Below are 13780 nucleotides of genomic sequence, written 5' to 3'. Positions count from 1 at the left end.
ATTATCACGATTTCAGAAATTTAATGATCAATTATGATCACTGGAATCACCACCCAGTTGGATGGCCAACAACAACAGTGAGGTCCAAATTTAGTTTGATTTGTTCAATTTTTTTTGGCTTGTTTGATCGATTTTGTTTTTGGGATTTTTTTTATTTCAATTAGTTTGATTAGTGTATAATAAATTAGTTAATAAATTTAATAATAAATTTATTTATACAGAATAGTGTATAATCTCTAGATGACATACAAGGAAATAAATTAGTTAAGAGCGCATATGTGTCACTTAATAATCATTCGATGTTTAATTTAATCTTGTGCCTGAAATTCAAAAAACAATTAGAATTATAGTCTCTATAAAATAATGAGTGTATCTTAATTTAGATCAAAGTTTTTCTATTTATAGAGATGGAGAAGACTGACAAATAAAAGGAAATTCACCCAATTTTTGGGGCAATTTGAGCTATATTCTAATTTTGTAAGAAAAACATCGAAATAGCTGGTTAACCTACTAAAATTTTATAGATAATAGCTATAAAATGACTCATGAATTATTGAAAGGGTCTATTGAAAATATTGAAAAAGGCTACCGAGTAAGATTACTCAGGTTAAAGTCATTTGGTATTTCAGTCATTTGGTTAATTACTCACACAAATCACTTGATGTTCATTCGCAAACCTTTTGCCCAAATTTCTCACAAACCCTTGGCCAAGTCTTTCACAAGTCCCTTAGTTAAGTCTTTCGCAAGCTTCTCATTTAAACTTCTCAATCACTTTGGTAGTCTTTACAAGTTTCATATATCCGACAATTTCATATTTATATGATTTGTTTATGTAAATTATTTTTTCGATATATTTATAGACCTTCATCTTTGAGTTTAGGTGTATTATTGGGCATGAACTTACTTTATTGAACACAATAATTAATTTTTAAAATATTTGATAATTTTATAAAAAATATTTATAATTTTGTAAATATTAAAATACTGCAAACAAAGAATATTATCATATATTTTCGCACTATCCATCACGAGACACTGTTTGTTTTTCAGTCTGGTGACGTGGCCACGGTCTCTGCGGCGCCACTCTTTTCCTTATTTAGCAGGTGATGTCGATGATGTACTGCGGCGCCTGCATGCAGCATGAAGCTGCTGTCCATTCCCTCTTCACAACGCGTGTCAGCCTTGACCATTTCTCTCTCCTTCCTATCAGATAAATCGATAAACCCTTCTCAGAACCCTAGCACAATCAATTCGGAGCCACCTTAACCAGCCGCTATCCTGTTCTTTGCCTCCTCAGAGCTCCACTTTCATGGCTTCGGGGTGACGCCGATCGGAAGCAGTATTATTCAGGTACGGCGTTGTATTTCTCGACGGTCTATTTCACTTCCATTTCAATCTCTCGTAGGTAAGCAGTCTCTATTTGCTAATTGATTTTCATTCCCTTTTTTTCTAGCCATTCCCGAACAACGGATTGGTTTCTTTATCCGGCGTTGGATTGTGTAATCTTTCGTTTACTTAGTTGATTTTAGTTTTCTTCTGGGTTCTCATAATCCGACAGCAACGTAAGCCGAAACAATTTCGCAGGGTTCGCAGCCAACACATTGAAGCTTAACAATTTGAGTATGTTGACTGTGTTTTCATTTTGTCACAGGATGGAAGACTCAAGCGAGGAAGACTCGTCATTAGAAGGAAATGATAGTAAAGTGAGATGGTTGCTGGGCAAGGGACTGGAGCTGGGAAGGAAGATTGTGATAACAGGTATTGTGATTTCATCTGTCCCGTTGGTTGTTCCTCCACTGGTTGTTGTTTCTGCGATTGGGCTTGCAGTTTCCGTTCCTTTTGGGGTAGTCTTTGCTAGCTATGTTGGCACTGAGAAGATCATGAGCAAGTTGCTTCCTAGGCCAACATCTCCTCTCATGCTGGAGAATGGAACAGTGTTTGGAGAAGAAGAAATGTGTTTTGGAGGAGATGATGCAATGGAAGAGGAGAAAGAAAAGCAAATAGAGGATTTGAAGGAATCAGTTGAAATGAGGATTGAACTGGCGCAGGAGAACGATAAGAAACCAGCAGGAGAAGTAGACCAAAGTCTGAAAGAAGAGAGTTATAAGGAACATGGTAGAGAGCATTTCCACACCATCAACAATTATGAATGCAAAAGCACTGTCAAGAATGGTGAAAAACCAAGTTTTGACACGGATCAAAAAGAGGGGGAGGAGAGATACGAGGAAGATGTTGGTGAGTACTTAGAGGGAGAGGATGAGGGGCCATTGGAAGAGAATGATGTGAAAATTGAAGGATTGAGAGAAAATGGAGAGGAAACAGGGGTAGGAAGATGGAAGGGAAAGCAGTTATTGGATGAGGTGCCCCTAGTTCTAGATGCAGGAGCGAGAGATAAGAGGAACTGTCTTGATGTTACCGTGGCAGAAGAATTAGATCTGGATACAACAGGAGCTGTAGAAAGATTAAGTGATGAAAATGGGAGTACTTATGATGAAGAGCAAGATATAGCCCAAGATACTACTGGATTTTTAGGAAAACTCAAGGATGAAGGTGATGTTACAAATACCGTGGAAGATGACAATCAGCAGGGGGAAGACGTGAATAAAATTACCGAGGAGAAGAATGCAAAGAATTTTACCAATGTTGAAGGAATGGAGCAATCATCTGAAAATGGTGTGGAATCAAAGAACCTCCCTAGAGAGATGAAAGGAGCAGAAGGCAAAAGAAGAAATGAAGACCCAGAAAATGAGATACAAGAAAAAGGAAATGAAGAGCTCCCATATGCTGTCCCTTTGGAGGTGAAACAAATTGTTGAAATGGGAGATTTTATACAAGGGAGCAGAGATGGGAAGAAGATAACCAATGCTGTGCTAGAAGAGGCATCACTGGGGGAGCCTGATGGTTCAAAAGATGGAGAGAGACCAATAGAAGTTGCTGAAATCTTAGAGGAGCAGAGATATGTTTACGAGAACCAAACTGTTAGTATGGTGCACGAAGATATTCAGTTGGTAAGGGAGACGGAACATGCAGCTCATTCAAACACAGATGCAAGAGAAATTGCCGATGAAAGTGGTTTTGAGTTTGATGTCAGATTTGATCCTGGTTGTAAGTATTCCCATGCAGTTGATGATAACCCTGAAGGTATAGTTTTACAATTGACTCTTTGATATAAATTTTTCTTTTCCACAGTCTATTTCATTATCGGGTGGTTTTTAGTATTTCTTTTGTGTTTGGTTGGTTCATCTGCAGTTCACACTCAAGAAGGAAATGAAGATCTTGTGGTGTTTTCTGTTTCAGTAGAGATGCCTAATATAAAAAATGCAGGAAATCATTCTGAGGACACTGCTATGCCAGACAGTAAGGTCGGTTTTTAGCAAATTGATTCCTTGCATATTTGAACTACTTTGTGGTCAAGGAAAAATGATGGCAGATATTATAATTTCTAACCTTAGTCTGAAAGTGCAGGACAGTGCAGCATACTAATCAATCCGTCAACAGTTTCTTTTGTGGTTTCTAAATTAAAATGTGACCTTAAATTCTAACTCCTCTGATTTTTTTTTCCCCTGCCTTCTCTTGCCCTATAAGAGGATAAAAAATTAACTTTGCTTCATTCGCTGCGATTAATTAATCCTCCTGTTGATGATAAACATTGAACGAGTCTCAGAATTATTGTTGTTGTTTTTGATGGTTTCCTGAAATTCTTATTTCCATGGGATTATTTTTTATGGTTTCCTGAAATTTGTTTTTCCTGCTTCCTCTTGCCCCATAAGAGGATAAAAAACTAACGCTGCTTCATTCCCTGTGATTAATTAATCCACCAGTTGATGAAAAACATTGAACGAGTCTTGGGATTATTGTTGTTGTTTTAAATGGTTTCCTGAAATTCTTATTTCCATGGGAAATCCCTAGAAGATTGCAATTCTGTATGGAAAGAATGCAAGGAAAAATCCTAACTGTTGAGAATTTAATTAGGAAGGGAAATCTCTTACTCATCTGCTCACTTGTTTCCTGGTAGCGGTAGAATTTATGGTCTTCTTCTGTTTATTTAGTTTTGGTGTGGATTGAGTGCTCCATAGAATGTCGCAGATTTGCTTCATGCTTGGAGAGGTGCTAAGTTTGGGTGAAGAAAGAAGGAGCTTGGCAGTTAGCTGCATTTGCAATGACGGGGCAAATTTTCTATTTCCAAGTTGAAGCATGGATTTTTGTCCATATTTCTATTATTGGACATTTGGAAGTAAAGTGTTGATCCATTGTTGACTCAATTCATTGATCTTGTTGACAAGTTCTGTTTGTTGCATAGTTTGATTTGGATATCCTTTTATAAATAGGCGGCATCCCCTTGGCGCCTCTTTGAATATTATCTTACCTGTCAAAAAGGGAAAAGGTCATGTAACACTGGTTGAAGTCATGCTTAGAAAAACATCATAGACAACAAAATAGTTGGCTCGAATCAAACCAGTTGCCTTCATAGATATATTACTACATTTGTATGAAATCAAATGGGGCTCCAACCTTTCTTACCAATTTCATATATTACTGCATTTGCTCATGGCATGAAAACTTGCTTTCAGAATTGTTGCAAGGTCTGATCTTCCCTCTGCGTTGGCATAACTGTTAGACTAGTAGGGCATTCATCGAAACTGGAAAACATGGATTGTGTGATTCCCTGGATCCTTGCAGTTGCAGGCATGAAAACTGGTTTCTGACTAACCCGCCTTGCCTGCAGGTGCTACTCGGGGAAGAAAAAGTATGGGAACACATTGATGCTCTGCGAACAATCGTCGGGTATAAAGCTGCGCCGCAAGCAACCTGCTTGGATGAACTAAAAGCTCTCTACATCTTTACTGGAGTAGAGCCACCTGCCTCCTTTAGAAACCCTTCTGGTCTTGCAGAAGTCAATGACAAGCTTCAGTTTCTCATGTCCATAGTTGGAGTGAAATAGAACTACCGTTTTGTTGGTTTGCACGTAGGCTTGGCAGTTTGAGTTGTTTGTACAAGTATTTGGTGTCGTGGACGTAGCCTTATGTGGAAGAATGAGAAGGAAAGGGTCTTTGGAAGAAAAGCTACCATTTAAGGCCTGTGGCTGCTCTGTAAATCTAACTATAAAGCTGTTGGGAACTCATTTTCCTGCATTTTCCGCTCTTATTGTGACAGTTTGATGAAATCCAGTGGATTTTTCTTCCCATTTTAATAAATTTTTCACAGTTATACTTCAATTACTCCAAATGCTCGACCTTGGATGGTAAGAAACTCGATATCTTGTGTTGCATGGACTAATCTAATTCAAGTTAAAAATTCTTGTAATTAATGTGTCATGCTTTTGTAGGGTTACATTTATGTGTTAGGATAAACTTTTGTGAAATGTAATTTACTATTTTATTGGTGCAAATATGTTGTTTTTATTCAAGTATTAATAGTGTCTTTTGCATTGTGTGATATGAGGTTGTATAAAAAGAAAGAAGAGAAATGGACACGATATGAAATAGAAATAAAAAAATAGTATATTTTAAACAAAGTATGAAACGAAAACACAAATAAAAAAATATAGAGATCTTTTTAAATGTAATTTTTAATATATAAAATTATAAAAATAATTATTTAATTAAATATTAATGCTTTTGTTTTTAACATGGTTATTGAGACAGAAAAAATAGAATTGTTTATGCCTTTAATATGGTTGTGGATAAAAACACAAACCCTCCAATCTTTTTTTAAGATTATAAAATGGCCTGAAAATATTTCTAAAATTAAAAAAATAGTTCAAAAGCTTTATTTTTTATTTTTATGTTTGTTGATGTTTTGGGGGTAAGAAACGTTTTGAAAATACTGAAATGATAGTATTTTGATTTTTTTGTACATTATAAGTGTAAACAATAAATTAATAAAAAATGTTAAATCTATGAACATGTTTGACAAATAATTTTTATAAACTGATCTATCATGTATAAAATTCATAATAGTTATATAGAAATTCATAAAAGTTTTGTCTAAAATTAATAATAAATCTATTAATTATCACGAATTATTGTTGGTTTTGGATAGAGTTGAAATGAATTTGGATCGAGCTATTATAAATTTATGTGTGTTATGCTAGTTTATGAGAATTATTTGTTAAATTTGTGTGTGGGTATATCATCTCTCCAAATTAATTACAAGTTTCATGTAAGAATCACAAGTGAGGGTTTAAGTAATATTTTTGCAAAAGCTTAAATTCATAATAATTTTATTTAAAATTAATAATAAATTTTTGTACTATTTTATTGTTAATTTTAAATAAAATCACTATAAACTTAAATAAAATTATTATAAATTTATGTATATCACGTCATTCATAATAATTTTTTTATAAGTATAGCATAGAGTGTCACATAAATATTGATGGATTATTCTACGTTGCCCGATGAACTTATTGAATGGGGTCAAAAAGACCCAAATGCCCTCACCCAGCTTTTGCCTCTCTCCCTTCTCTATGGCCACGCGATTGCCGATCGTTGCTAGCATCGTCGCCTCGCCACGACATTGGGCAACGTAGAATAATCTGTAAATATTTATGTAACAACTTTCGCCTCTCTCCCTTCTCCTATCGGCTGCGCGATTGTTGATTGCCGCCAGCATTGTCGCCTTGCCTCGTCGTGGCGAGGCAACAATGCTGGTGGCGATCGACAGTTGTGCGATCATAAGAGAAGAGAGAAATGAGGGAGGTGAGAGTTGGGCGTGTGCCCATAGTCGCTCAAATTTGTATTTTGAGCGAGTATATTTTGATATTTTCAATCCTATTCTATAAGTCTCTCGGTGAAGTTTTATGACTCTGTAGTAGAACTCAATATTGATAGGCCAAACTTATATTTTTTTTCTCACGTTTATATTTTTTTTATAAGACCATTTAAATTTTTTATTATTTTAATTAAAATTATTAAATTTATATTTTTGAGTCAATTTAATCTTTATACTTTAATATTTTTTTGGTATAATAATTTATTTATTTTTATTATTTTAATTATATTTATAAATTTATATTTTTTAAATCAATTTAATTTTTATATTTTAACAAGAATATGATATATATTTTATTATCTCACTTTATATATATATATATATATTTTTTTTTTACGGCAATGATCTGGGTAACATTTTAGGGGAGGGTGATGGAAGCTCCATCTGTCGTCAATTTAGAATTAAGGACAGAAATCCCATCAATTGCTCGCCCTTCTTGTCCATTTATCTCTCGAGTAATTCAGCTAGGTGCTGTGATCCACCATAGAACCCTACCGGCAGTCTCCAATTAGATCGAAGCGGAATTCAGCTGCGGTGTCTTGTTCGGCTGTCTCAAACCCCATCGAGATCTGCGTCAAAGCCTCTCGTCACTAGCCCTAACAAGCTCTGCCGCTGTAAGTCCCCTGATCTTCCGTATAGTTGCTTGGAAAACGAAATTCAAAGTTTGGAATATCTTGCTTTTAGTTCCTAGTATAACCGTTTGTCTCAGTTGAGTAGGCTAATTACTTTGTAGAATTTCCTGGTTCTCATCTGTAGAATTGTTTGTAGACGCAGACTTGATGACAGCCCACAGTAGAAAATCAAAATTGGCAGAAGGAAGATCTGGGTCTGTCTGGTTAGGACACTCCTAATTTTATGGAAAACGAAAATGATAATTTAGGGTTAGGTGGGCCGGGCTGGTTAAGGGCTTTCTTGGTGTGTGCGGATGGTGGCTTGTGAGGATATTTTGAGCATTAGCAATTTGAAGAGGAGAAGAAAGATTATTGCGGATTAGGGCAGCATGTGCAGGAAGCGCGTGGGGGATGTGATACTTATTTGTTGCAGCATTCCCAGAGAGATCTGGAGATTGAGTTTATCATTCTATTTCTACCTATAGAATGGGTGATGCCTCCTTCAATTATGACTTTTCTGGCTTACAGGGCTTCTGTCTGTACTGAGTGAAAGGTAAAGAAAGTCTGGGAAGTCACAACTTTGTGTCTCATATAGGGAATTTGGTTAGGAAGGAGGATTCAGTGGCTGCAGTGTAATGGGAGCTTTTCACGTTTTCTGTATTTTGGATAGGACAACATTTGTCTTCTTATATTAGTCTTTTGGCATATGCCTGTAGACTTTTCAGCTTAGGCATCTTCCATCTTCCCTATAACTTGAGTGCCCGGGTTTGATCTTCATCCCTTTCTTTTGGCATCTCATAGTGTATATGTATATTTGATGATGAGGAACCTTTTCAAGGCATGGCCATATTGGATTTACCTTATGGGGAAACCCCCAAATTCTAGCAATTACGTTCAAAGCAAATACTATCTATCAAGTCCAATGTGCCCGTGTGCAATTCAAACCCATGAACTTCAAGTTTATAGCTTTCTTTTGTTGTGCATATACTTATCAAAGAAAAAAAGTTCTAACTTTACCAGAGATAAGATTTCAGATTACAAAACTAAAAAATAATGACTGTAGAATTTCTTATTGAAGTACTCCTAACTCAGAAAACTGAATGAAAGTACAAATATAACAACAAAGTCAGAAAATAATCTTAACACTAGACTCTAACTTAAATTTGGTTGTATGGGATCCAAATAAGACCTGTGTAAAAAATTTCAATTTTCACCCTGGTCTTTTCTTCGCACTTTTCATTTGTATGATTTTATTTCTAGTTCCTTCGGTTCTGCCTTTTAGTTTCTAGTGTGTGATTGAAGTTTTCTCATTTTAAGCTTCTAGTTTCTATAGTTTGTTTTGTATTGTTAGATATTATCCATAACTGCTTATTTTCAATCACATTCCATCAATTTTTCCTTGCCATAGAACTGGTTGCCTTTCTTTTTTTTACTTTTTACTTTTTTGCTAAGTAAAGATAATTGAGAAAGGGGAAATCCACATGATATAGGCAGAGCTAAATAGAGATCACATAAACACATAAGGGTGGGCCCACCAAACTGCCACTTCCATGCTATTGCTGACTGGAAGGGAGCCATGACACCCTTATATACAAGTCCCGGCTCTTGGTGGATGTTGCATGGCTTAGCCAGTCTTTTTTTTCTATTTAAAAATAATGGGGAAATCCACACGGCAATAGTGGAGTTGAATAGAGACCAAGTAAGCACATAAGGATAAGGGTGGGCCCACCGAATTGAGTGCTTTTTACTAGTTGAAAGATAAGTCTCCCTTCCCCTTTTCCCCATCTTCTGTTGTCTTCATGCTTGCAAGAGTTTCCTAATGAAAAAAAGAAGAAAATGTCATGTGACTTGTGGAAAATTGTACTTTGTTTGAATTGAGAACAAATAATTAATGAAAGGAATGCTGTCCTTCTCAGAGAGAAATTCAGCATACATATCTGTACAAGTGTGACCATTTGTAAGCTGTCTGAAGTCACCTTGATCTCAAGGTCATAGAAATAGCTACTCATAGGGGGTACAAAAGAAGCATCATAATGTTTCTCAAGGGTTTATAAGGAGATCAGCTAATTTTCTGTCTAAAAGGATTGGTATTTCAAGTCCAATCGGAGAATAGGTGTCCAAAATCAGTGATATGATGACCATTGTACAGAGAATAAATGCATCTTGTATATTTACCACGTACCACTTATGCTTGTAAGTTACTGGTACACCATGAAGTTCCTTTGGATTTTACTTTTTGTCATGCATCAATGTTTCTTTTCTTGTATTTTTTGTTTGGCTTCTATATCTGATTTATTCTTTTCTTCCTGCTGTTGTAACTTGTTACACTATTGCATTTGCTATATATAGTATGCTCACCTAATCCATGTATATTCACGCAGACAGTGACCATCTTGAATTTGAATATATTTTTGTCCATTGTAATTTCAATATCTTATGACATATGCTGCATCTATAGTTTTCTATCTGTGATGCTGGTTCTGGTTTTCTATCTGTCATCCAGGTAGTATTGGTTGCACTAATCATTTGTGGTCAATTTTTGCACTTGGGCTCATCATCTCATGGTATTCCAATTGAGATTACTAGAAATTATAATAGACAAATTTTACTATTTCATAATGAATAAACTTGTGATAAAGCCCTGACCTCACCTAGTGGGATTAAGGCTTGTTTTGTTTTTCTTGTTTCAGAAGTTCAAGTTACCAAGCAGTCATTTGGAAAGTCATCAATCTTTCACTCAAGTGGACTGCCAAGAGGTTTGGCCTCATATTGGAAGCCCATCTGCTGACTTGCACCAAACACTAACAAAACTTATAAAAGTGCTTCAAATGCTAGAAAATCCATCTGAAAGTTTCATCAAACACCCACATAACATTTATATTTACAAAGTGAACCTCGCATGAGATAGTATGTTTGAGATTTCAGTTAACTTTGCAAGGTTGAGGGCCTTAGGTTCTTGATCTACTGTTCTCTTCTTTCTTATACTTAGAAAAGTTGGTTTTTGCATCATCATTAATACTCCCCCACAGCCTATATTTTTTCCCTCATGTCCTTCCTTATCAGGTGTAGACCCACAACTTTTTCAGTTTGTATCCTCTACCAATATTTTCTTTTTCAGTTTTAGTAGAATTCAGAGATGCTTGTTTGCACACTTTCTCATCTTGGTAGCTACATACAACCAATGCTCTACATGGATTATCTGTGCCTCCTTTTCCAAATTCTAACGCCCTTGGTCATGCTCTCTGCAGTTTTGTTTTCTTTATTTTCCAAAACAATGAGTGCTTTGTTGTTTATATATAGTTTTCACTTTTGTATGAGAATGATTTCCAGCAATTCTTTTCCTCCGAAAAAATGGTGGACATCTGAAGAAGTAAATTTCCCAAAATTCAGTTCCTGACAACTTCAGCCAATATTTTCTCTGAAGTGTACCAGGTTTTGAATATGATAAATAGTTCTAGAAATGATAATGAAACCAAACACAAGCATCTCTCTTTTATATTTCTATCATGTTTTCTTACATATGGTTTCATATTGCATATATTTCAGAACTTGATGTCTTTGTGTCAACTATTTGACAACTTTATTATCCGTAATGTCTACCAAAGTTTTTGATTTCTTTGCTTGGTGTTCGGCAGTGGTACCCTATACTTTTTGGCCTAAATGTTTGATGTGTTTGATTGTCACAGCTGAAGGGGTCTTCACTTGATGGCAAAACCAAAACAAAGGCAGTTGTTGGCAGTATCTATAAATAGGAAGAATACTGCAAGTATCTCTCCTGCTGAACCGTCTCCAGAAGATGATTGGGTAATAGTTAAGAAACAAATGGTCAGAATCCTCATCCCTCCTCTACCTGAAAACAACTTGTCCACAATTCCAAACTCAGGACCAGGCCAATTACAATCAGGATCCAGAACAGCAACCAGTCCATTATCTCAAAGTCCAACCAGGACTTGTCTGCAGATGCAGTCCGTGAATGAAGGCGAGACATCCATGTTATTGGCTCCAAAAATTGGTAACCCTACTGCTAGAAGAAGTCTGCGACCAAATGCGAAGCTAGCAAGGTTTGACAACAGAATAGCACCAGAAAACTACCCACATCAAGCTGACAATTTTAGATGCCACGATGCAGTTGGGGTCCGTGGCAGCTCAAGGATTAGCAAGCGACCGATAAGCTTCCTTGATGCTGGTCTATTGCTTAGTCAAAGAATGAGAGTAATAAATCTCGAGAGGAAGCTTCAGAGAGCCGGTGGGTTGAGCAGTTGGCTGTCCTCACTGGGACTCGATCACTTTGTAGCAATTTTCGAAGGGAAAAGTGTGAATAAGTTCCAGTTGGTTAATTTGACAATGAAGAAACTCAAGGATATGGGTGCAAATGCTGTAGGGCCCCGGAGAAAGCTGATGCATGCGATTGACTGCCTTTGCCAGCCTTCTTGTTTTAAGGTATGTACTAAACTTGGTGGCATAATGTAGAAAGATAGAGCAAGAGATGGAAGAACAAATCCACAAGCAGATTATTGCAACTTTGCATCTGTGTTTGATTTGCAGGTAAAAACAGTCTTGGAGGCTTGTCACATGTAGATAGATAGGCTACTACTCCTTGTTGATCTTGCAAACTATGCTTTACCAATGGTAGAAGTAGAGAGAGAGAGAGAGAGAGAGAGAGTGCTGAATGCCTGTAATGTTTTGATAGGACATGGGTGGGTAATTCTGTAATTAGGGCATCCAATCAGGACCCAGTTCATGGTGGGCAAGTGCCCGTTTGGCATTGTCGTGAAATTACAAGTCACTTTGGCATTTTATCATATTGTTTTGAGAGACTTTTATTGTTGTTGTGATTAAAAACATTACTTACACCCATTGTTGTGATTAAAAAAAATACTTTTTAGCAATTAAATAACCAAAAAAAGAGATTGATAGAAATGTTTATGTACTTAATATATATTTTTTGTATTTAATACTATTTAATGGGTGTAAGTAATGTTTATAATTGTAATGTCGATGGATAGGATAATTTTGTCCATAAATAATTTTATTTTCTGCTTTGCTTTTGCTTCATTTTTAGAAATTCCAAATCTCTTGGATTTAATAAATAAATTTTTAAATAAAATAATTTAAATATTAATAAGACGGTCATACAAACTTATATATATATAATGTTATATAATTAAAAAAATAATAAAATAAAATAAAAATATAACAATATGATGAGAATTTCATTTCCATTCCCTCACGCTTCATTGAATGAACCTAACATTTTTGTCTTTATGATGCATAGCCAACCTCCTTTATTCAATCAAATTTAGGTCAAATTCATATTTTTGTCTTTATGTTTTTATGATTTTTTTATTTATTAAATTTTTCATTGTTTCAAAATAAATTAATTTTATTTTTTTACACTTTAAAATATAAAAATTAAATTAACTCAAAAAATACAATTACATAAATATAATGAAAAAAAATTCAAATTGTGATAAAAAAATATTAAGGTATGTAGGTTAAATTGACTTGAAAATAAAAGTACAAAAATATAATTGAAATAATAAAAATTTTAGATGATCACAACAAATAAAAAAATAAAAAAATCAAAAATTAAAATACAAATTTGACCATCAAACCTAGCATAACAGTATGATCCATAGCTAACCTTAGGCTAGCTGCATGGTTTGGATGGTTTTCATATGAATCTGGCAACTATAGTTGTCATGAAAATTTCCAAATTTTTCATTCCAAAAAAGTGAAAAACTCAAAAAAGAACAAAACATAAAAACATACAAATTTTAAAAACATTATTGGTTTCACACAATTACTATTTTTGCATAACAACCTGAGTGCAGTAGGTACAAAACAAGACAACTCCATAGAACAAACAAAAAGGAACCTAAACAACATTCCCCTGCAGTACTCTTGACATGCTAATGCTAGGGTTTGACAACTTCCACTTTTGGTTCAAGGGAGGCAGTGCTGAGAACATGTCCAGATTGCATCCTCTTAACACTAAAAGCAACCCGAACATCGACTTCCAGAAAATGGCCTAGATTGACACAAATGACGAAAACCAGCACGATTAGGGCCACGGTTATACTTCTGGCGGATAAAATGTTTGTGGAAAGCTTTTACTGCACCAGTCACCCCATCCTCATCTTTTAGTGCTTCGGCTAGTTCTTCAGCTGCTTTCTTTACCTGCAAACAGGGGACATCCATAAGCAACTCTTCCTAGGATGTCTTATGACAAGATGTGTTCAAAACTGTGACGTATCAACATAATATGAAACTTAAATTCTGAACACAAACCAGATGAAAGTGTACACAATCTGAACCTGCTTGTTTATCCGTATACCTGGATGTTGAAATTTCTAGGGAAGTTTATGGGAAGTTCTTTATTAAGCATGCGATTC

At 35.4% G+C, this 13780-nt stretch overlaps 3 protein-coding genes across 26 annotated transcripts in view; 2 read left to right on the top strand and 1 right to left on the bottom strand.

Moving 5' to 3' along the window:
• Positions 1 to 1118: 1118 nt before the first annotated feature.
• Positions 1119 to 5227, top strand: LOC127796174 (uncharacterized). Of its 3 annotated transcripts, XM_052328186.1 has the most exons (5): positions 1119 to 1350; positions 1454 to 1562; positions 1652 to 3141; positions 3250 to 3362; positions 4727 to 5227. In XM_052328186.1, the coding sequence occupies exons 3-5, from the start codon at positions 1653 to 1655 to the stop codon at positions 4940 to 4942; spliced, it is 1818 nt and encodes a 605-aa protein (XP_052184146.1). In that variant the 5' UTR covers positions 1119 to 1350; positions 1454 to 1562; position 1652; the 3' UTR covers positions 4943 to 5227. The 3 variants fall into 3 exon arrangements, with proteins under 3 accessions (XP_052184146.1, XP_052184147.1, XP_052184145.1); XM_052328187.1 differs by lacking the exon at positions 1454 to 1562 and having other exon boundaries at positions 1119 to 1405; XM_052328185.1 differs by lacking the exon at positions 1454 to 1562 and having other exon boundaries at positions 1120 to 1350; positions 4727 to 5226.
• A 1900-nt stretch (positions 5228 to 7127) lies between these two features.
• LOC127797943 (uncharacterized) lies at positions 7128 to 12187 on the top strand. Of its 4 annotated transcripts, XM_052331167.1 has the most exons (5): positions 7128 to 7388; positions 9889 to 9949; positions 10076 to 10141; positions 11072 to 11825; positions 11931 to 12187. In XM_052331167.1, exons 4-5 carry the CDS (start codon positions 11091 to 11093, stop codon positions 11961 to 11963), a joined length of 768 nt encoding a protein of 255 aa, XP_052187127.1. In that variant the 5' UTR covers positions 7128 to 7388; positions 9889 to 9949; positions 10076 to 10141; positions 11072 to 11090; the 3' UTR covers positions 11964 to 12187. The 4 variants fall into 4 exon arrangements, with proteins under 4 accessions (XP_052187127.1, XP_052187128.1, XP_052187129.1 ...); XM_052331168.1 differs by lacking the exon at positions 9889 to 9949; XM_052331169.1 differs by lacking the exon at positions 10076 to 10141.
• A 914-nt stretch (positions 12188 to 13101) lies between these two features.
• LOC127797939 (sterol 3-beta-glucosyltransferase UGT80A2-like) overlaps positions 13102 to 13780 on the bottom strand; it is a 39651-nt gene continuing 38972 nt past the window's right edge. For 4 of the 19 annotated variants that reach the window (XM_052331149.1, XM_052331151.1, XM_052331154.1 and 1 more), the window contains exon 15: positions 13112 to 13565. In XM_052331149.1, coding sequence (XP_052187109.1) covers positions 13380 to 13565 — 186 coding nt within the window. In that variant the 3' untranslated portion in view covers positions 13112 to 13379. Of the gene's footprint in view, positions 13566 to 13780 lie in introns of all 19 variants that reach the window. The other 15 variants (XM_052331153.1, XM_052331157.1, XM_052331155.1 and 12 more) reach the window with 9 other exon arrangements.

This window comes from Diospyros lotus, chromosome 3 (genome assembly GCF_014633365.1).
Source record: "Diospyros lotus cultivar Yz01 chromosome 3, ASM1463336v1, whole genome shotgun sequence".
In the NCBI taxonomy this organism is placed as follows: Eukaryota; Viridiplantae; Streptophyta; class Magnoliopsida; order Ericales; family Ebenaceae; genus Diospyros; species Diospyros lotus.
The sequence above is the reverse complement of the archived record's forward strand: the minus strand, read 5'-3'. Positions and strand labels throughout refer to the sequence as shown.